The sequence below is a fragment of the Nyctibius grandis genome, chromosome 3 (assembly GCF_013368605.1).
Source record: "Nyctibius grandis isolate bNycGra1 chromosome 3, bNycGra1.pri, whole genome shotgun sequence".
NCBI lineage: Eukaryota > Metazoa > Chordata > Aves > Nyctibiiformes > Nyctibiidae > Nyctibius > Nyctibius grandis.
In genome coordinates this window covers 42,848,514-42,871,840 of record NC_090660.1, presented here as the reverse complement: position 1 = coordinate 42,871,840, position 23,327 = coordinate 42,848,514, and the positions used below count along the sequence as shown (strand labels likewise).

The window sequence follows — 23,327 nt, the reverse complement described above, 5'->3', positions numbered from 1 at the left end:
TTCATGAAGAATCCATAAAAATTGGCTAGGGGTGGGGGAGAAATGGCTGGAGACAGAAGAGAAGCGGCTACTCTAAATGGTACCTTGCCTGAGCAAAGCAGCAGTTAGTTCGATGAGAAACTCAGCACAGGCTGCTCCTGATCAGCGACACATGTTCAGGGAATGCAAGATGTGCCAGTGGTGAAGGTGGCTGTGGAAACACGCTCTGGAGGAATTCATGTCACGAGGCAAGAGAGACGTAAGCACAACAAGGAAAGGCAAGAGCCACCCAAGACACTGAGCTGAAGTCTACAGAATTAAAGCCCACCACTTACATCCCTGAGCAAGTTCCTTGTACAACTATCCTTTAAAACTGACTGATGCAAATGCATCATGAAGGGCAACTGAATTGTACAATTGACCTCCAGCTCTGTAACAGGAAGGTGGAGAAGAACTCTCATGCAGGCAGAGAAACAAACCTTTTGTAAACTGGATCAGATAAATCTGAATGCAACACAGAATTGGTCTCATGCGTCCAAAAGCTTTGTGCTAGGGTAGGAATTAATTCTGTTTGGAGGAACAAAATAATTACTCCACAGACCTTCCTACAACTGCTAATGCAACTCCTAATTCCCCTTTGCATGCAGGGGTATCAGCTGGGGTTTACATTTTCATAATCTTGTGACTCTACTTTCTCCAGCCATGAGCTGCTGTGTAAGGAGTTTTGATTCAGGCATGAAACAAGTTCCAGTAAGAGCAGAGTTATTAAAGAAAAGCCCCCATGTACTGTAAGTAAACTTGGTAATGGCTAGGAAGGGAATCAAGAGAAACATGTATTAGTGTACAAGAAGGAAGAGGATGGGGAACATGTTGGTAATCATGCAAAAAGAAACAATAAGGAAGAGGACTCCTTGCTAGTGGAGAGGACTGAATTCTTATTGTTACTTTGCTTTTGTTTTCGTTAAAGAAGGTAACAGTCAGTGTGTGATCAGTGTGAGAATTGCTTTAAAGCATATGAAGCAAAACAAAGCAGAGGAGGCACAAGTAATTCAAAGACGTTTCCTTAGAAACACTGAAGCCACAGGAAATTATTTCTGAGAAATGTTGAATGGAGATTCAGGAGTATTGAATTCCTGCAAAGAAGAAGTGCTTGTGTTAAGAACTGTATTGGTGGTGGGATGAAGTACTAGGCACTAGTTTAAGCTACCTTCAACTAGTAGAACAGATTTTAAAGCATTCTGCTGCATTAATATATAGCAAGTTAATATAGCATTAATATAATAGCAAGATAAATAGAGGTCAGCATGGATTTATCAGAGTATGCTGATCAGTCAATTAATTGAGCTAGTGTAAAGAAGTTTAGATTTCTTTGCAAAGGGTTGAACTGTGCCTCTTTGATGCAGCCTGCCATAAGGACAGGGCAGAACTGCACTGCACAAAGAGGGCAGCAGGAGATTGACCAGATCTCAGCTGTATGAAGGCCGGTAAACTCAATATTATGTGATTAACTACTACAAAACTCTCCTCCCACCTACCTGCTGGCAGTCCTGAAGCGCTGCTCTACAATGAGCAAAGAGGTTCGTTGTCCTCAATGAAAGCGAAAGGCAGAATTTGCTCTGCACAGGTATTTTCTGCAGTTTTATAGGACGTCTGATACCTCTCATATATCACTACCAGGAAATGAGGACCAAATTAAACAATGTATATTCTAGATGTGTATAAGAATGCATAGCATTTGAAAATAACAATCTGCCCCCAGCATTCATCATTATATTTTCCTTGCCAGAGAAACAGAGACTTTTTTTCTTTGATAGAAGTACATAATTACTATGGCGGATTGCTGTCTGATATAAATAATTTGTTTCCTTAATAACTCTGCTCCTGTAGGAAACACGCACAGAGTATGAGACCATCACTATTTAAATAGCCAAGAAAAAAACAAAGGAGATCTGATACTTAGGGTTAAGAACTGACAGTCAGAAAGTCTTGACTGGAACTATGTGAGGCTTTTTGTGCTATGTCCAGTGCTGAGATACTGTTCAGGCTGTTTAAATAAATAACTGAAGGCAGCAATAGTAAATGTAAGTATAAAATAGAATTTAAAGGGACAGCACATTAATTAAATTCATCAAAACACTGCCTATCAGTAATTAGTATAGTAATAACAAATATTTAAATGATTGAATAGTAATTGAATCATAAATGAATAAATGACTATATGATTAGCAACATCCAGAAAAAAATTCTGAGAAATAAAAAAATCAGTTCATTCAGCCAGGAATATTTTCCTTGAAATACCTCTACTTTGAATATTTTGAGGACAAATCCATCACAAATTGTGCTAAACACAGCTCTAGATCAAAAGAATGCTGTAATCAAATAGTCCTGCCTAATGCCCATCAAGATGACGTTGGGGATGACCCAGTTTCCCAAGAGAAGCAAAGCCATATTGAGCTCCCTTGGTTCTGGCCAAAGAAAAGAGAAGACAACGTCAGTCCTATTGAAAAGGTGAAAATAAACAAGAAAGGGTCTTGGATGGGAAAAGAAATAATACAAGCTTTCAGACGCTTACATTGATAACCATACTGGTTCTGCCTTTTGGGCTTCCTGCTCCCTGGTTGGACTGGAAAGCTTTAAATCTTGGCAGTGCAAAAAACCCTAAATATCCTTGATCGATAAAGATCAAGGGAGAAAATGCGATAGTATCTAATGGATTTACAGCTGAAGTTTCCAAAGCAAAGGAAAGCAAAGAGTTATAGCATCTTCAACCACATTAATCTGAAAGTACAAGCCTGCAAGATAAAAGTTCAGGAGTGAAACCTCCTGATAAGTAGGGCACTACATGTTATTAAGAAGAAGTGGCCTTTTTCTATAAACAACTTTTAAAATTTATTTTATTTTTTGAGGAAAACAAAGATGCAGAATTTAGGTGGTGAAATATAAAGAAAAAATTATGTGGGAGCTAAGGAAATAAACTGGAATATTCAGATATCCTGGGAAACACCGAGTGGCTTAATACTGAATGTACTGAGCTGCTAGATTACACTGTAGACAAGAAGTGTGGGCTAAAGAATATTTTGCAATTTTATACTCTCTAGATGAAGCCTATTATTGTGAAAAAGGGCAATAAATGTTAAAACTAAGATACTGATACTCTAGAGAAAGTTTACGACAGGAGCAATAAAACTTACAGACAGCATAAGAACAGACTGAGAGGTCAATGGGGAAAGAGCAGTCATACTTCAAAAGAAGCCATGCAAAGCAAAGGCGGGTTGTTTTTGTTTTTTTCCTACAGATAGGATTTAGCAGCTGAAAATAAGGAGACAACGCTGAGGCCACACTCCTCAGAGGGATTCAGCTTCTGAACTACCTGACCAACCAAGCCTCTCCTCTGAGCGCTATCTCCCACACAACTGGAGCAGCTGGGTGCTGCCCACAGCCCAGGGATACAGCTCCTGTGGCACTGCTGAGATAACTGCAAAGTGATACACCCTTTAATTATGTCTAGAGAGCATTTCGATTAAGCTTTACAGCAATTTCAAGCACATTTTGGAGGCATGCAGGACTTACCGGCAGGAAGCCTTCTGAGTGGCATAAATGAATTCACATTTCCCATGTATACAGTAGCCATTGAAGCTTTCTGAACAAGGGATGTGGTTTCCAATGTAAATGTCTTCTCTTTGATCACTGGCGTCTTGAAAAGAAATATACATAAACAATTATAAATGGCTGTATGATATTAATTAAAAAATCTCAACCCAGAATAGCGTATTCTTAAAAACTTGTAGTGAATAAAGGAATACAGAATAATAAAGCAAAGGCTTAAGGGTGAAGTTCCAGAGGCACCTACAGAGATTTGCTAGCATGTACAGCACTGAAAAATGATCCTCAGAGTCATCTAAATATGCTTCACATGTCAGGTTTCTCAAAAGGAGAAAAATATTTACGACAGAAACAAGCCGATGCATGAAGATCAGCAGAAGTTTTGTCAGTGGCACTGGGGCAAAGAGCTAACATGCAGATACAGAGAGCTCTCTCCCATGTCTAAACAGAGGAAAAAAACCTGAAGGAAAGAAGCTAAACCACATTTTATGACTACTGTGTAGAAAACAACTTGATAAAGCCCAGGTCTGACTGGTACCACTTGTTGTTATAGCTGAAATCAAACACACTAAAATACCTGTCTTCCTCAGAGAAACGCTTTTAGAGAGAGGGAATTTCAGAGTATTGAAATGAGCTTAAAACACCCATTCCTTTGGGACGTGTACTGGGTCTGGCTGGGATGGAATGAATTTTCTTCAGAGCAGCCCATATGGTGCTGTGCTTTGGATTTCTGGCTGAAACTGTTGATAATGCACCAGTGTTCTGGCTATTGCTGAAGGGTGCTTGCACAGCATCAAGGCTTTCTCTGCATCTCACCCTAAGCATGTAGGCTGGGGGTGGGCAAGAGGCTGGCAGCGGACACAGCCAGGACAGCTGACCCAAACTGACCACAGGGATATTCTGCACCATATGACATGATGCTCAGCAATAAAAACTGGGGTTTTGGTCTTTCCCAGGTGGCCACTGCTCAGAGACCAGCTGGGCATCATTCTGCTCGTGGGACGTTGTCAGTGATGGCTTTTGGATCACTTGGGGTTTTTTCCTCTTTTTTCCCCCTTCACTTCTTAAACTGCCTTTATCTTGACCAATGAGTTTTTCTCATGTTTGCTCTTCAGATTCTCTCCCCCATCCTGCTGAGGGGAAGGTGGGGTTGAGCAAGTGGCTGGTGGGTGCTTAGCTGCTGGCTGGGTCAGCCCAGCACAGGAAGGCAGTCCCTTCTGCCCCAACATCTTCGTGCTTCTGTCATGTTACTAAAACTATCTAAAGCGGCACACATTTTCAACCATTCTTTCCCCAAAATTGTTCCGTAAGAAAGTCCTGAACACAGAAGTTGATATTTCTTAATGAACTTATCTAAAGAGCAGGGATTTAAAGAAGTGAGCGTAATTGTGGAATTATGTTCATTTCCATGGCAATAGACTATAGCATCACAAATACAAGATTATAATGAACTGCAGGTGCAAAGCAAAAAGGGACCGTGAAGAAGAAATCTCTTATACAATTGCAGACACTTGAAATAATACCAGCAAGAAAGAGAATGTATTTATACAAGGGAAAAAAAGAAAAGGCATGCTGCTGTTTTAGGTTTTCCCCGAACATTTTCTGGAATGTTTTCTAATTTGTTCCAGAAGAAAAAAAGAATATAAGTATTAGAGGTTTTAGATATAAGGAAGCCTGTTGTTTCAGTCTATGCTTGAAAGATACAGAAGACTTGATACAAGGGAAGAACATTACCTAATACTAACAATATATCCACCACTGCTCTGATGGAACAGAATATGTTGTGGCATGTCTAAGAGGAGAAAAGTGGGGATGGCTCATCCCACAACTGTTGCCTCCCTCCTCCTCCAAGCAGTTAACTACTGTCACATCTGGTCCCAATCAAAGGCTAGTAATAAGCTACAAACAATTACATTAGTCTGTTCAGGTAGCTGCACTGTGTCTGGTTTTAATGTATGTGCTAGGATAGAACGTGAGGCCCAGTGAAAGATGCATCCCCTGAAAGGTGGCCAGGTAGCAGCGGCCACCCAAGTCAGAGGCAAAACTTACAAAGAGATGTTAAACACAAGAGGTGATTCCTAGTGTAAAACAGACATTTACCCACCTATTGATGGGAATCTATTTTTAATCTGAAAGGCCTGCTAAACTGCTTCAGAGCTTCAAAGTGAAAGATTTAACCGGTGTAGGAGCCTTGAAAGAGTGAATGGATGGGGCTCTGAGCAACCTGGTCTAGTGGAAAGGTGTCCCTGCCCATGGCAGGGGAGTTGGAACTAGATGATCATTAAGGTCCCTTCCAGCCCAAACCATTCTATAGATTCTATGACTCTATGATATAAGAGTTCAGATACTTCACCAGAAGGAAGAGGCATGCACAAAACCTGAAACCCTGATGCCCATCTTGGCACAATAAAACAAGCAAGCCAGCTGAATCCGGGAAGAAAGACCTTTCTGATGTAACTTCAGGTAGACACTTGCACTGCAGGAGGAGACCCTCATGGCTATGGTTCTACAGACTAGAAGTTATTATACATTCAGAGAACAGGGCGTAACAAGAATAACTCACATGAATTTAAAGCAAAAACAGAAGTGTGGTCTGTTCTCTTATCTCGGAAGAGTCATTCAGAGTAGTTCAGTTCAGGCTCTCACTATCTAGAAAGACCTGACTACTGCATAAAAAAATTGCAAAATAATTTTTTTGCACAAGGCATACTCCCTCTGTGCACATCATTTGCCGATTTTGAGACTGCACAAGCTATACACATTAATAATAATAATTATATACAATGCTTTTTCCACTAACTAGATTTCAAGAGCAATTTACATGCAATGAATAAAAGGCTGTAACTTCTTCTGAATAGGAACCAAAAGTGGTGTTTCGTTACATTACATAATAAGATCTATATTCCATTTGGTGCCTTTTATGCCTTCATAATGTAAGTGAAAATTGACATTAAATCATTCCAACTGGTATATTATATGTAGTGACAATAAGAGAATTTGTGAAAAAAAGAAAAATATACAGAGCTTTTTGGCACTGAATGGCTTTTCAAGAAGAACACAAGGAATGTCGAAAGCCATGGTGGGGTGGCTTTACTCTGGGAGGCCATGGGAGTGCAAAACTAGTATAATGACAGAAAAAACTAAAGACCAGAGCTAACAGAGAAGATACCAACCCCTTTCAACAAAATCTGCATTAAGACCAGTGCCAAGAAGAAATGACAGTGAGTTATGATCACTGGTGATTCCCTCCTGTGCAGAATGGAAACACCCATTTGCAGACTGGACCCTCCTTTCAGGGAAGTTGCTGCCTCCCTGGGGCCCGAATTAGGGATGTCACCACAAGGCTGAAGAGCATAGTACAACCTTCAGACTACTATCCATTCCTGCTCTTTCACATGGGTACTAATGATGTAGCAACAAAAAGTCTGAGGTCAATCAAAGGAGATTACAGAGCTCTGGGAAGAATGCTAAACAATTCACAAGTAGAGATAGTGTTTTCCTCAGTCCTCCCAGTAATGGGGGGAGACTTTGGAAGAAACAGGAGAGTCCAATATATCAATACCTGGCTCCATGACTGGTGCCTATGCCAAAACTTTTGGTTTTTAAACCATGGAAGAGCCTTTGAGACACAAGGTATGTTAAGGCCTGATGCGATCCACCTGTCCTGAAGGGGAAAATGTGTCTTTGGGTGTAAGCCGGTGGGACTGATCGAGAGGGCTTTAAACTACAATCGATGGAGGAAGGGGGGTATTAGCAGCATTGCAGTAGGTAAGCTAGGGGCTGGCATGGCATCACCTGAGGGTGGCAATGCTAGTGGGAACATTTGCAATGCTCCTGGGAGCACGGAGGCCTCAGGAACGTATCTCAAATGCTTGTACACCAGTGCATGCAGTATGAGTAACAAACAGCATGAACTGGAAGTGTTGGTTAGTTCCCAGAACAGATATCATTGTTATTAGTGAGACTTGGTGGAATGAGTCCCAGCATTGGAGTGCTGGGATGGAGGGCTACAGGCTGTTCAGGAGGAATAGGGGGCTTATAAAAAAGATGAGGATGAACTCTTTCACAGGGTGTGTTGCAATAGGACAACGGGTAATGGTTTTAAGCTAAGAAAGGGTAGATTTAGTCTAGATAAAAGGAAGAAATTTTTTACAATGAGGGTGGTGAAACACTGGAACAGGTTGCCCAGAAAGGTAGTAGACACCCCATCCCTGGAAACATTCAAGGTCAGGTTGGATGGGGCTCTGAGCAATCTGATCTAGTTGAAGATGTCCCTGCTCACTGCAGGGGGGTTGGACTAGATGACCTTTAAAGGTCCCTTCCAACCCAAACTATTCTATGATTCTATGATAGGCAGGGCAGGCAAGGTGGAGGTGTTGCACTACACGTAAGCAAGAGGTTTGATTGCACAGGCCTTACAGTTAGTGATGATGTGGTTGAGAGCCTCTGTGTAAGGATTAGTGGGATGGAAAACACAGGAGGTATTGTAGTGGGTGTCTACCACCGATCGCCCAGCCAGGATGTAAGCACTGATGAGTTATTCTACAGGCAATTAGGAGAAATTTCTGGATCAGTAGCTCTTGTCATTGGGGGAGATTTCAACTTCCCAGACATCAACTGGGAATATCATACTGCTGTGACAAGCAGGTCTTGGAAATTCTTGAGGTTTATAGGAGATGATAACTTCTTGTCACAGTACTCAGTGAGACAACCAGGAAAGATGCTATTTGTGAATAGAGAAGGACTCGTGGGGGACGTGATGGTAGGTGGCTGTCTTGGCCGCAGTGATCAAGAAATGGTTGAGTTTAAAATTTTCAGTGTAATGAGAAAAAAGGACATCAGAGTTGCTACCCTGGACTTCAGGAGAGCAAACTTTAAGCTATTCAGAGAGCTATTTAGCAGAGTACCCTGAGAATATGCTTTCGAGGGCTTAGGGGTTCAGGAGTGCTGGCCAGTTTTTAAGAAGCACCTTTTAGAAGCACAGGAGCAGGCAATCCCATTGTGTCATAAGTCAAGCAAGCAGGGTAGAAGACCATCTTGGCTGAACAGGGAACTCCTCGTGGAGCTCAAGAGGAAAAAGAAATTGTATGATCTCTGGAAGTGAGGTCAGGCTTTGCAGCAAGATTGCAGAGCTGTGATTCATATAGCCAGGGAGAAGACACGAAAGGCCAAAGCTCAATTAGAGTTGAATCTGGCCAGTGTTGTGTCAGATAACAAGAAGGGCTTTTTAAAGTACATAATAGCAAGAGGAGGTCTAAAGAAAACATTGGACCGAAACTTGTTGAAGATGGTCATCTGACTAATAGGGATGAAGAAAAAGTGGAGGCATTCAATGCTTTTTTTGCTTCAGTCTTTAATAATATTGATACACCTTGAGCTGCCTGGTCCCCTGAGCTGGAGGACCATGACTGTGGGAACAGTGACTTTCCATTTGTGGATACTGAAATTGTAAGGGACCAGTTGTATCAGCTGAATGTTCACAAGTTCATTAGGCCTGATGGGATTCCTCTCAGAGTACTGAAGCAGCTAGCGGATGTTATGGCAGGACCCCTCTCGATCACCTACCAAAGGTCCTGGGAGTCTGGGGAAGTCCTTGCTGACTGGAAGCTAGCCAATGTTATTCCAATTTACAAGAAGGGCGTGAAGGAAGACCCAGGAAACTGCAGATCTGTTAGTCTAACCTCAGTTTCTGGAAAAATTATGTAGAAGATTATACGGGGTTCTCTTGAAAGGCATTTAAAGAATAATGCAATCATAAGGCACAGTCAACATGGGTTCACAAAGGGAGAGTCCTATCTGACCTTCTATGATAAGGTCACTCGCCTAGTGTATGAAGGTGGGTGAACATAGGTTTTCTGGATTTTAGTAAAGCTTTTGATACTGTCCCTCACAGCATCCTTCTGGATAAGTTGTCCAACTGTGGGATGACCAGGTTCACAGTGTCCTGGGTGAAGAACTGGCTGAAAGGCATAGCTCAAAGGGTTGTAGTGAATGGAGCTACGTTTGGCTGGCAACCGGTCACTAGCAGTGTTCCTCAGGGTTCAATTCTATGGCCAGTTCTGTTCAATATATTTTTCAATGACCTGGATGCAGGAGTTGAATGCACCATTAGCAAGTTTGCTGATGATACTGAACTGGGAGGTGCTGTTGACTCTCTTGAGGGACAAGAGGCCATGCAGAGGGATCTAGATAGACTGGAGCATTGGTCAATGATTAATGGAATGAAATTTAACAAGTCCAAATGCTGGATTCTGTACTTAGGATGGAGTAACGCCAGGCATAAGTACAAATTGTGAAAGGAGTGGCTGGAGAGCAGCCCTGCAGAAAGGGATCTGGGGGTGCTGGTTGACAGCAGGCTCAGTGAGTCAGCAGTGTGCCCTGGCTGCCAAGAGGGCAAACCACATCCTAGGGTGCATCAAACACAGCATAACCAGACGGACAAAAGAGGTGATTATCTGGCTGCATTCAGCGTCGGTGCGGCCTCACCTTGATTACTGTTTGCAGTTCTGGGCCCCACAATTTAAGAAGGGTGGTAAGGTCCCTTGAATGTATCCAGAGGAGGGCAACAAAGCTGGTAAAAGGGCTGGAAGGCATGTCCTATGAGATGCAGATAAGAACTTTGGGTTTGACTCTAGTTTGGAGAAGAGGAGGCTGAGGAGTGAGCTCATTGCTCTCTACAGCTTCCTGAGGAGGGGAAGTGGAGAGAGAGGTGCCGATCTCCTTTCCCTGGTACCCAGTGATAGGACATGTGGGAATGGTTCAAAACTGCGCCAAGGGAGATTTAGACTGGACATTAGGAAGCATTTCTTTACGAGGAGGGTGGTCAAACACTGGAACAGGCTTCCTAGAGAGGCGGTTGATGCCCCAAGCTTGTCAGTGTTTAAGAGGCATTTGGACAATGCCATTAACAACACGCTTTAGCTTTTGGTCAGCCCCGAAGCGGTCAAGCAGTTGGACTAGATGATCAGTATGGGTCCCTTCCAACTGCAATATTCTATTCTATTCTATTCTATTCTATTCTATTCTATTCTATTCTATTCTATTCTTTACTCTACTCTATTCTAACAGTGCTATTATTTACGAGAGAAGAGGAGGAAAGGTTAACACCTATGCAGATCTGCTCTTTGCTAATAACTTGAGAAAGACAGAGATGTTTTGTCCTGGACAGCAACGCTTTGAGCAAAAGCCATGACACGCGGAAGCATATTTGTTCTGAGAATGCACCTAACACACATGGGCTACTACCATGTAAAATAACTAAGCAGAAAGTGAAACTCTGCCTTATCTCATTTATACTAAGGTAAGGTTCATATAGGTAAAACATTTTCAATGTGATTCAGCGTATTAGTTTACTGACAACATTTTAAAACAACCTAACAAATACAGAATCTGCCATTTTGTTCAGAAGTTAACAGAGAAGATGGGGTCACAGGAGGGAGGCTTGTGTCATTTCATCAGGAATGTCACAGCTTGGTGTCTTCCAGTAAAGTCATTTTCACAGCACTTGGGGGGAGTTTAATCCTGTGACCACTGCATAGGGTCATGAGCAGCTGAGCATCTTAGAGGAATACAGCAGGCACCAGCTCAAAAATCATGCACATCTCCTCCTTGCCAGCCTTGCAATGTGCTGTAAGAAAGAAGCTGTTCACAGGTCTGTCTCGGTTACAGAAATCAAAGCTGTAAGGCAGACAAGAAGGGATCTGCATGCTCTGTTTTCTCATCTTGTGAAACCATAACCAAACAGCACAAAGTCAGCACCATACCTTTCACCTCTGGCCGATACTGCATGCCATCGTCTTTCTTTCCAGCTGCATTTGTGTCATCTGTTTCTACATGATAAATACATGCATGGATAGCTATTAGGAAAGGCTTATTTCCAGACCACTACATGTATGTCATTGAGACGCCAGAATAATATTCGAAGTATTTTAATTGCAGTAAAACTGGACACATTCCCACATTGTTCCTCCCATACAACCAGGTTGGTAGCACACCTGGTCAGTAACAGTCAGTAACCCCAGCATCCAGACCAACAGATGGCACACCTCAAGTTGTAGGTTTTGAACTAAAAACCGTTCATAGTGTGGGCCTAGGTCATTTTGGTGACAGTCTCTTTTGGTCTTGGAACTGTCCAAGTTACAGATCTAGATGTAACTGGCAAAGAGATGGTGGAAAGCTGTTATTCCCATGAGAAGGTCCTAACTGTAAGACTCCAAAACTGAAGAGTCATGTACAAGATTAACTACAAGGCAGTAGACAGAGAGTTCAGTGGACCGTTCGAACACTGCAAAAGGAAAAGGATAAATATTTGTGCAGTTGGGGCCCAACTTGACTCACCTTGGAAGTACATTGTACAGCCCACAGCAGCAAGAGGGAACGTTCCCCATGCACTGGTATTCCTTTTGCTCTCCTACTTCTTACCACCCCCTTATGTAAGACCCACTGGACTGACTATTGCTTAGATTCTCCTAAGAGCTTTTGCTGTCTTTCCAGGTAACAGCAGACAAAGGAAGGTAATGTAAATATATCACGTATGCATGTAGTGTAAACATACCTCTGCATGGGGAGCTCTAAAATACAGGTGGGGAGTTCACTGATAACTGGGTCAGTGACTTCTGATCAATAATGGAAAAGGGAAAGCTCTACCAAGCCCACTTATGTCAGAATTTACATTTACCAGAAAAACAAAATTAAGCCTACCTGAGCAGTGTCCAAGATGCCTGATGTCGATTTGCTCTTGCCTCAGACATGATGCTTCTCTAACAAAGCACGGATTGTTATAGGAACTTCCATCAGAAGCACATACAGGATTAAAACTGTATCCACTGCAGTCTATATTACATACACATCTGTTAATTGAAACATAGAGCAAAACAAAATTGACATCCAGCAAACAAAAATTAAGTCATGTTGAGTCCTGAGTAAACACTAGCTCATACACTAATACCAAGAGAAAAGAGCATGTTGCATGAGGATGCTGAAGAATTCGTTGATGGCTCAGGCTTTCAAGAAGAATGTACAAAATTATGAATAGGTGCTTCAGTGTGCTTTTTAATAATGTATTGGTGTTTCTTGTAGTTTTACTATGACATCAATCTCATTGACTAACACCTGAAAACTGATAACGCATTGCTAGGAAGATTTACTACGTTAATATAACAGTTCATGGTGTCTGTTCTCAAGTGTGAACAAAACCAGATGAATATTCTACTTTTTTGAGGGTGTTAGGATCCCTGGGAGGGAAACAAAAGGAAAAGGACTCCCTTTTCTTTTAAGCGGTAAAAGGAGTTTTTCTATTTCAGAGGCTGTACAGAATCAATATGCTTGGTTAACTGTGTCATTTCAGCAAGACATTCATTCATACCTTTGAAAGTTAACAGCGGGTTTAGTACGTTGTATTTAAAACAGGATGATGCGATCTAAATTCTTTCATATTGCATCCAATCGGCACTTTGGTTGTTTTAGACACAGCATTTTCCATATAATTTGCAACTAGGGATTGTAAAACAAAAGTGAGAAAAAATAAGACCTAGCATGTAGCTGGTTCCTAACCACCCAAAACACCCAAATGTAGGACAGCCGAAGACTTAGACAGGGATACGACTTAACTGGTTTTGGTTAGATAGTTTTGTTGCCCCAATAAAAAGTCCTGAAATTCTACATGTGTGAATGGCACAGGAAAACCTTCCAACTTTCCAAGCCCCACCTGCCTTGTTTATTTTATTCAATATTTTACTTTTTAACTGAACCTCTATCTTTCAATGAAAGTTTCTGTGTGTGTTTCACATTGTTCTGCAAGCTCCGCTCCGCCTCTGGGCTGGGTAAAGTAAGGAGTGTGGCTGCAGAACAGGGGATGCAGCAGGCACCCAGTCCAGCTCTCCATCGAGCTCCTCCTGGTGCTGTGAGAGCAGGAAGAGCTGCTCTGCATCTGCTGAGGAGGTGGCAGTGGGCACACGGTTCTCTCCTTGCCAGAGCGCTCTACACAGGGGGCACATGGTCTGACTGCCAGGAGCTGCTGCTAGCTTCATCTCGATTCACTCTAGCAAGGCACAGGGTGGGGAAAAAACCCCAAGCTACCAACTTGCCAGGTTTTTTATGTTCTTTCCAGCTGCTCCAGAGACAATTAAATGACTAAATAGATGTATGTGTGCCCCAAGTCAGTAACAAATCTCGCAGCAGAACCTAATTCCATGCTGCAGAAACACTGAAGATGGCCAGCATACCTTTCTCTCTTCTTCTTTTTCCATGAGCACCTTTTGTTACCTAAATTAAAAGATGCTAAATTTGCCAGTAATATTTCATGCCTGTGAACTTCAGATTGTTGCTAGACAAAAGAACATCTCTAGCACAAACAGGTTTTTAAGTGCACCTACTGACAGTGAAAAACTGCCCCAGTAATGAGTCTCTACACATCTTAGGAACCTACCTCAACGTACTCATGAAGCTGCTAAATATCAATATGATGAACATACAATATTTTTTCTTACTAGATATGGTAATGGTTGTAAACCTTAGACCCAGGAAAGGCAGTACTATTTTGTTTACATGCTCCCACATGATTTGAAGCCTAATAAGCCTAATGAGGGATTTATTAGGATTTGCTATATGCAAATAAAAGGCTCACAGCTCAGCAGTTGTGCACATTTATTGACACAAACGAGTGGAGAGCTAGTCCTAATTTGTATGACTCTGGCTGCGTGCTTACAGATACCTTCACTCAGCCTTAGCTCTCAGGAACCACCAATGCCTGCGTGCGCCCATCCTTGTCACATTTGAGCACATTCATTCATATATATATATCTCTCTCCAGACAAACTCCATTTGTATTTCTATGCTCAAACAGCTCTAACTCTGTCCGTAGTCACCATCCAAGGTCCGTAGCATCATAATTACAGTTGGCTTTTGTCACTCCTGGTGACAAATAAGGTGACTTTTGAAAATGATTTTTTATTTCTCTTGGTGGCATTACAGACTAGAGTTGAAACTGCTTGGAAAGTGCTTATGTTTTCGTGCTTTGCTGTGTTTAGATTTAACATCTAATGTTAAATGCTTACTTTCTTAGCATTGCCAAATGCTTGTTTTGGGGGTAGTTGTGAATTCCTGCCCGTTTTTCTGATAAGCACTCTCAGTCTTAGCTCTAACCTTAAATGTACAAAAATTTATTCTTATAATTTAAAATTTATGTCTGAATGTAGGAAAATAAAAAAAAAAAACAAACTACAAGAGGAGAGCTTGTGACACATCCATAAGGGCTGGGGCAGAGTGAAGCAGCTGAAGCCCACTGGCCAGCTGCATCGGGCTTGCAGCTGCTTTGTATTGTTGGAGGAGGACAAAGCTGGTGACTGCCAGGGGTGGGAGCGACTGAAATGCCAGCCTGCTGCCAGTCTGGATACTGGAAGCTGCTGGAGGCTTGCAAGCACACCAAATTCCTGGCAAGGCCCCGCTGGCACAACAGACCCTGACCAGCGGGCAGACGTACGTGCTTTCTGCCCACAGGCATGTGGGCTGCAGGCACACCACATCTCCAGCGAGGCCCTCGCCAGCCAGCCAGACCCAGCCAGCTGGTGGGACATGTGCCTGCTCTTTGATCTCCAGGATCTGCCCTTGCTTCCAGGATTGGTGCCATCCTCCTTCCAGGCGCCCTTCTTCTGTCCAAGGGCACTGCCTTTCAGGACACCTCTTCTCTTCAGAGCCCAGGCCCTCTGTTTCCCAGTCTAAGCAGTCTATCATCTGCAGAAGTGCACTGCACGACCAGTTTCCCAGCTGCTGACTCTGTCTCATGGCTCTTTATTAACTGAAGGATTCAGGATATGTCACTTGTTTAGCTCAGGCATTACTCAAAATTTACAACTAGTCCATGCTGGTTGCGGCTCCAGAGTTCAAAGATGTTCAATTTCAGATGTTCACCCTCTGACGTGCACCCGATTATCTGCCTGATGCCGTTAGCGACATCTTTGACTACAACCATGATGCCAAATGGTACGTCTGGCCTTCACTTGGCCATTTAGTTAGTGGTGTAGATGCTTTGACAGAGCTGTCTGGCATGTAAAAAGCAGGTGGTTTAAATACACCGCAGGATAATGAACGGTTAAACCGGACTGGGGTACTTAAAAAAATTGAGATTATTCTGCTTCATCATTCCAACATAAAAGCCTGAAGCAATTCAGAGGGCTGAAAGGGAACAAGTTAAGGTGGGGACGTGGCTGAGGCGTGATGCTCTGAAGGGAGCAGGGCCTCCACGGATGCAGCAGGGCAGCAGAGAAGGAGCCAGGAGCACACGTTAGAAACCTGTATCCGTCAGAGAGTCTGTGTGGGGTGCAGTGAAGTTGTCCTCATTCATAGCTGATTGAGACTAGACCCAAAATACAGCCAGGCCTGCTGGAAGCACCAAACTGGGAGATGGGAGCAGTGAAATGCAAGGAGTGCTGCTCTTGGTAGCAAACATGAAACAGAACTTGTTTTTAACTGCTCAGTGTTTGTGAAGGAATGTAACTCCATGGGAGAGCAAATTGCTGCTCTAATGCTGCACATCAAACACATCAAAACTGGCAGCTGAGTCCCTGCAAGAGGACAGGACCACCACCATGGACTGAAACAAAAAAGCATCTCAGGAAAGTATTGGAAGATCCCCAAATGAAATAGAACCCACTATGAAATACTGAAAATATGTTACACCCTGAAGTCAGAGAGCTACAGAAGGCAGACAAAAGCTTGATACTGCAGGGATGATAGAAAATCCAGCCTCCTGAGGGCAACAAATTCCCCCCACCAGCCACTTTGAGTCCTAAAGCCAGGCAGAAACCAAAGCCCAAGACTATCAAGCACAGCCCACAGGGCTGCACCCATTCCACAGACCATACAAGCAGCACACAAAGTATGGGAGAAGATGCAGCAAACAGAGTTAACAAGCTAAAAGTGGGTCTCTATCAGGCAGAAATCTTAATGAGGGCTGTGTTTTACAGGCAGAAGAACCCGTGCAAGGCATCACAGACTGTGGGCTTTGTTTTTCTTCACAGCTGACTGAAAACGGACACAGAATTGAAGTCCCATATCGTAATTTGTCCTGTGACAAGTCCTGCTTATGCTGGGGAGAGAGCACAAAGAGAGCAGAGGACAACATGAAGAGCTGTTTGGGAAGGGAGGGCAGGAAAAACCTGAGATCATGAAGGGGGAGCGGGGATATTCTACAACTACCTGAAAGACGGTTGTAGCGAGGAGGGTGTTAGTCTCTTCTCCCAGGTATCAAGTGATAGGATGAGAGGAAATGGCCTCAAGTTGCTCCAGGGGAGGTTTGGATTGGATATCAGGAAAAATTTCTTCACTGAAAGCGTTATCAAGCAGTGGAACAGGCTGTCCAGGGAAGTGGTGGAGTCACCATCCCTGGAGGTATTTAAAAGACGAGCAGATGTGGTGCTTAGGGATATGGTTTAGTGGTGGACTTGGTAGTGTTAAGTTAACAGTTGGACTCGATGATCTTAAAGGTCCTTTCCAAAACGATTCTATGATATGCAGAAGGAGCACGAGAGGGGCAGCTGAGAGAGGGGCGAACCTAATTGTAAAGTTCCTAATATCCCACCTTTTAAGCACTTATTCTCACTTCTGCCTTAGCTCCACTGGTGCTGCCTCCACATACAGTGGTCCGTGAGAGCAATGCCATGTGCAGCTCCCCGAGCTCAGCTGTGCAGCTACGGACACTTTCCGGCACAAACGATTGATGAACAGCAGCCCTGGCATGAGGTTGGACTCCCTCTGGCCACCAGCCCGTGACAGGCACTAGCCTGAAAACTTAGCTTCAGGGACAAAGGCATGCAAAGGTTTTGATCATGTTTCTCAATTTTGTTCTCTGGAAGCTTGTAATGCACTAGGAAATTAGGGCACAGCCCTGAACACAAGAAGCATGCTTCCCGTCTTAGCCTCTCACCTTCTTACACGACTACACAATTTCACCTGAAATTTTTTAAAAATAACATACAATTCCACGTGAGCACATCCCCAGCATGAAAACATTAGACTATAAAATTGGAGAGTAGGGAAATAATATGCAACAGAAGACAATTTTATAAAACAGAAAGCAATGGAAAACCTATATCAGCAAGGTTTAGGTTAGGATTTCAATCCATATAAGAAAGGTATTTTGAACACAATTTTCTACCTTACTTATACTCATTTTAAAGATGTATTAAAACACTATCCTGCATTTGTTGAGACAACATCACTGCTTTGATTCATCACAGCTTTAAATATTTTTAACACTGATTTTAGACAACATTTTCGTTCTATTCCTTATAGGAAAGAACAGAAGCAAGAGGCATTTTCATCCTTAATTATGACAAAAAATAAAAATGAGGTGTACTGTATGCATGTGTTTTCTGGTGTAGGCAGGTAGGCGCACAATGAAATTACTGATACAGAAACTCAATTTCTTATTTATACAGAAACTTAATTTCCTATTTATATAGGAGCTTAATGTCTCATGTGAAAAAATAACTGTCTATAACCTCTTAAACACTGCTATTTTGACCCCTCAGTATGTTTTCACAAATGCTAAAGGCTGGTCTGACTTTGGATGGCTGACACAATCCAAGGAGACAATAGCATATGATGTTGTCAGTCATACATAACTGCAGAACATCTTGTATTTAAGCTTCTAGTGGGGAAAACCTGAGGTTCAAACTCAGATCTGAGTTGCTTCCATGCTGCAAGCAGACCAGGAAGGTGAGTATGGGACAGCCACAGGTGAGGTGAGCAGCCAGCCTGACTCCTGGGATCACTACATGAGAAGTCTCCTGGGTAGGCAACGCAGAAACTTGAGCTCCATCTCTCAGGTAAATGCTGCTCCGACAGGTATGTTTATTGTGACCCCAGAAAGGGGGATCCCAGTTCACAGGAAGGATCTTGCAAAAGAAAATCTGGAATCATGCATATTTTACAAAGAGAAAAGCAATTCTTCTGAAAGCTTGCAAAACAAAAATGTCAGAGTACTTTTAAACGTCATAGTATCTTTCTGCTAGCTCTCAGTTATTTACTCCTGCTACTTGGAGTAACTTCCAGGAACAATTGCCTGAAGTCCAGCAGCGGTGCAAGCATGCATTGTTGTGTGAAGCTGACCTTGAGCTGCTAAAAGTGAGGATAAGCACAGCAAAGTCTCCATCAAAAAAACCCCAAAGCCCTACAGTGAAAGGCTTCTCTGTTCCCCTAGTTGCTTTTTCAAAGTGCCAGCCTTCCCTCAGGCTTGCCAAAGCTGTGCCACGTTGGGTAAATCAATCATCACATCCCAATACAAGTCAAGACCATGGCACAATCTTAGACCTATACTGATACTGGGTGTTTTGCTGCTGTCACTTGGAGCTGAGTGAGGACTCCACAGCTTGAGCCCCACCACCGCCCTGCTGTTGGCGTTTCTATGTGTTTGACAACATGATCCTGCTTGGTGCCACAGGAAAAAGAAAGAAAAACTACCAACTGGTGCCTTCAGCCTGATGTGTGGGTGCTCAGTGCAACCTTCAGAAGAAAAGAGTTAGTTAAGGAAAAGTCACTTAACAGAAACGTGCACTAAGGACGTCTTGAAAGTGCTTGGTGCTTCATACCAGAAAGAAGTGAATGAGTGCTTCAAGTTTTTGCTGTAACAGCTTGTTGTAAAAGTCACACTGGGATAAAAGGAGTCAGAGTACTACAAGAGGTTTTTTTCATGATAACCTTCCAATTGGTAGCTAATTATCCAGGTTGATGGCTTGCTGGAGAGGGTTGCTGCTCAGTGTCCTCAACAGATCTTTTTTCTCGCTTAGCCCTGGAAAGTCAGTAGGATGTATTCAGGTGTCTCCCTGCTGTACTAGGGTATACAGAAAAAAAATTAATTTTGTCACCTGTCATCAGAGAGTTGACACGGTAAGAAAAAAGGCACCAGCTTGCTTTCCAGAATCGAACTGAAGTTCAGATTTCCAGTGACAACATGCTTTTAGAAGTTGCATGCGCACCATTCATTAACACCATTAGTTAAACAGACAAGCATTTGAATTTCAGGAAAGTACAAAGTGCTATAATTAAACCAAACAAGAATTTTAGGTGTTTTTAATAAATAGGAAATGAGAATGTACAGCTCGTTTATAAGGGGCTACTAGGTGTAACAAAGAAAACATGTTTAGTAAAATGGTGACATGTTTGAAATGAGCCCAGGCTGTAAGAGCACTTGCTGCTATCAGTAAATTAATTAGATCCCCAGAGATCAGAACACATTTTAAGGCTCTTTTTTGTTTTCAGGCTTCAAGGTGTATGTGGTTTGTTGGAAGCTCTGTGTGCTTAAAAACCTCAGTCAATTCAAAGAAAAGAGAGAAAAAAAAGCAAAGGAAAGAGCATTACAGATTTCTGGAGTGGGCTTGGATACCGAGAGAGGCTGGTGTTTCCAACCACCAGATCAGGCTGCTGTGTTTGTGACCATCTGGGATTTGCTCGTGAGTGTGTTTTTCTGGCCTGGCCTCACAGAGAGTGCTGCTTGCTTCCCCTTCCCAGTAGCTGACAGCAACAGTAAGCTTTCTCAGGTACTCACCTATTTATTGGCACATCTGCTTACAAATGTAAAATGGAAACACTAGAATAAAACAAAGTGTGTGAAATGCACACAGATGGGTAAGTGTATGCTTGATGGAATAAATTTAGGTGAATTGAAATAGCAGGGGTGTTGCAATTGCAGTTAAGAAGATAACCATGTCAAATGAAGGATTACCTTTCATTTGATGTTTCTTCCCTTGTGTGCTATTCTTCCCAGATGAAACCTGAACTAAGAAAATCTGGATTTCAAAGTGATTCCTCTACCTATTCGACTAGAGCTGAACCTTCATTACTTTTTTTGGCGTCTTTTTAAAAATCCCTTTGTAGCACTGGGGAGATAAGGGCAAGAGAAGTAGATTTCAATTCTACAAGCTTCTCTGTGTCCTGCTTGAACTTCCTCTCAGCTTTTACTTCTGCCCAGCAATGCAGACCACCCTTTAAATACCAAAAGCTTCAGCTACTTTCCAGCCATCCCTTCACTCCCTTTTTTAATTTTGTGGCATGGTTCTTTCTGACCACTGTAGAAACTTAATCCTTACCTGCAGTGAGCTTCTAGCAGCATCGGTGGTGAACTGATGCTTGCTCTTAAAAGAGCAAACTAATCCTCCCTCCACCCTTGAATAAAAGAAACCTTCAAAGACTTGGCACATACTGCTGCAAAGATTGTTAAAAATAAACAGTAAAAAAAATAGGCTTGGATTATTATCCATCTAGGATCTATTCCATTTCTTAATAGTCAGTATAATGAAAAGAGCATTATACTATTCCTTTCATATCAGGATTTCCTGTAGCCCAATTGTACATAATTCAGTAATCTCACGACACAATCATAAATCATAGAATCATGGAATAGTTTGGGTCGGATGGGACCTTTAAAGTTCATCTAGTCCAACCCCCCTGCAGTGAGCAGGGACATCGTCAACTAGATCAGGTTGCTCAGAGCCCTGTCAAACCTGACCTCGAACATTTCCAGGCATGGGGCATCTACCACCTCTCTGGGCAACCTTTTCCAGTGTTCTACCACCTTCATTGTAAAAAATTTCTTCCTTATATCTAGTCTCCCTTGTTTAAGTTGATTTCCTCTATTGTTTGTGTTTGTGTGTTTTGTTTTTCACACAGATACTTATCTGCTGGACCAGAGAGCTGTGAATTGCATTTACACAGGATAGTCTTCCTTATGAACACCTACATACAATACCAATACACTAAAAAGGTCAAAAAAAAAAAGGTTGGCTATGATAAATGAGTGAAAAAGTGGTTAGAAAGAGGCAAGTATAAACCAGCATGCCGTACTTCAAACAGACCAAGTCTTTCCCTGGAAGATAAATTAGATAGTCAAGGCAGAGACTGGGACTTTAAAATGTCCATTTTGGTGTTTCTAAGTGTTACTACTTACACTTCTGAATTTCTGGTTTCGCCATTGTGAAAATAGACATTATGTAAATTATAGGCCAGTTGAAGCTATATGTTGCTGAGACACGTTTTCTTTCCAAAGTAAATATCGTAAAATGTTAATCTCAAAAGGTCTACTTGGGGATCAGTTGTCAATCTTTCTTGAAAGTCTGCATTATCACAGAATCACAGAATCACAGAATGTTAGGGATTGGAAGGGACCTCGAAAGATCACCTAGTCCAATCCCCCTGCCGGAGCAGGATTACCTAGACCATATCACACAGGAACGCGTCCAGGCGGGTTTTGGATGTCTCCAGAGAAGGAGACTCCACAACCTCTCTGGGCAGCCTGTTCCAGTGTTCGGTCACCCTCACCGTAAAGAAGTTTTTCCTCATATTTAAGTGGAACCTCCTGTGTTCCAGCTTGCACCCATTGCCCCTTGTCCTGTCAAGGGATGTCACTGAGAAGAGCCTGGCTCCATCCTCATGACACTTGCCCTTTACATATTTATAAACATTAATGAGGTCACCCCTCAGTCTCCTCTTCTCCAAGCTAAAGAGACCCAGCTCCCTCAGCCTCTCCTCATAAGGGAGATGTTCCACTCCCTTAATCATCTTCGTGGCTCTGCGCTGGACTCTCTCTAGCAGTTCCCTGTCCTTCTTGAACTGAGGAGCCCAGAACTGGACACAATACTCCAGATGCGGCCTCACCAGGGCAGAGTAGAGGGGGAGGAGAACCTCTCTTGACCTGCTAACCACACCCCTTCTAATACACCCCAGGATGCCATTGGCCTTCTTGGCCACAAGGGCACACTGCTGACTCATGGTCATCCTGTTGTCCACTAGGACCCCCAGGTCCCTTTCCCCTACGCTGGTCTCCAACAGGTCTGCCCCCAACTTGTACTCATACATGGGGTTGTTCTTGCCCAGATGCAGGACTCTACACTTGCCCTTGTTATATTTCATTAAGTTTCTCCCCGCCCAACTCTCCAGCCTGTCTAGGTCCCTCTGAACTTGCTGACAGTGCACTCTATTCCCTCATCCAAGTCATTAATGAATATATTGAATAGAACTGGTCCCAGTACCGACCCTTGAGGGACTCCGCTAGACACAGGCCTCCAACTGGACTCTGTCCCATTGACCACCACTCTCTGGCTTCTTTCCTTCAGCCAGTTCACAATCCACTGTGAGTCAAATACGTTATGAGTCAAAACAGATCTTTGACAGCATAGTACACTTATTAAAAAAAGACTGAATGTGCTCAGAATCTCATTTCCATATTTTATCTGTTAAAAAACAAAATACGATGCATTTGAACTTTACAGTGAGGCTATTTTTAAGTTAATGACTCTGTGAAATCAAAGACCATAAAAAAAGAAGATGAAAAATTATATTTTAAACTAAAATTAATTAAATTTATTCCAGCCATTTAGGCACCAAAGGAAAGGAAGGTTGTTACTGACCATAAGATGGAGGGCAAGATGACCACTCAACTGGGGCCTCAACAAGATGGAGGAACCTCCTGAAGTCTGAAGATGAAGGGAAAGCTGCAGGACAGACTGGGAGTAGACTGGTGGGGAAGCAGCCCTGCAGAAAAGAAGGGTCCAGGGGAGCAGCAGGCTGGGGGCCTGCATCACAGAAGGGTCACCAGCAGAACAAGGGAAATGACTGTTGTCCTCCACTCAGCACTCGTGAGGTCCCATCTGGAGCACTCTGACGAGTTTTGGGACCCCCTCAGTAACAGCAAATACACTGAGAAACTGGAGAGGGTCCAGTGGTGAGCCACACTTTTCTCAGAGGTGCACAGT

General features: G+C 42.8%; 1 protein-coding gene across 1 annotated transcript in view; it reads right to left on the bottom strand.

Annotated features, from left to right (window-relative positions):
- The window catches only part of TMEFF1 (transmembrane protein with EGF like and two follistatin like domains 1), a 133,898-nt gene that overhangs the window by 3,180 nt on the left and 107,391 nt on the right, over nucleotides 1-23,327 (bottom strand). The window contains exons 6-8 of the mRNA XM_068396904.1: nucleotides 12,283-12,431; nucleotides 11,346-11,411; nucleotides 3,550-3,673 (exon numbers count right to left, since the gene is read on the bottom strand). Of these exons, the coding sequence (XP_068253005.1) occupies nucleotides 3,550-3,673; nucleotides 11,346-11,411; nucleotides 12,283-12,431 (339 nt within the window). The remainder of the gene's footprint in view (nucleotides 1-3,549; nucleotides 3,674-11,345; nucleotides 11,412-12,282; nucleotides 12,432-23,327) is intronic.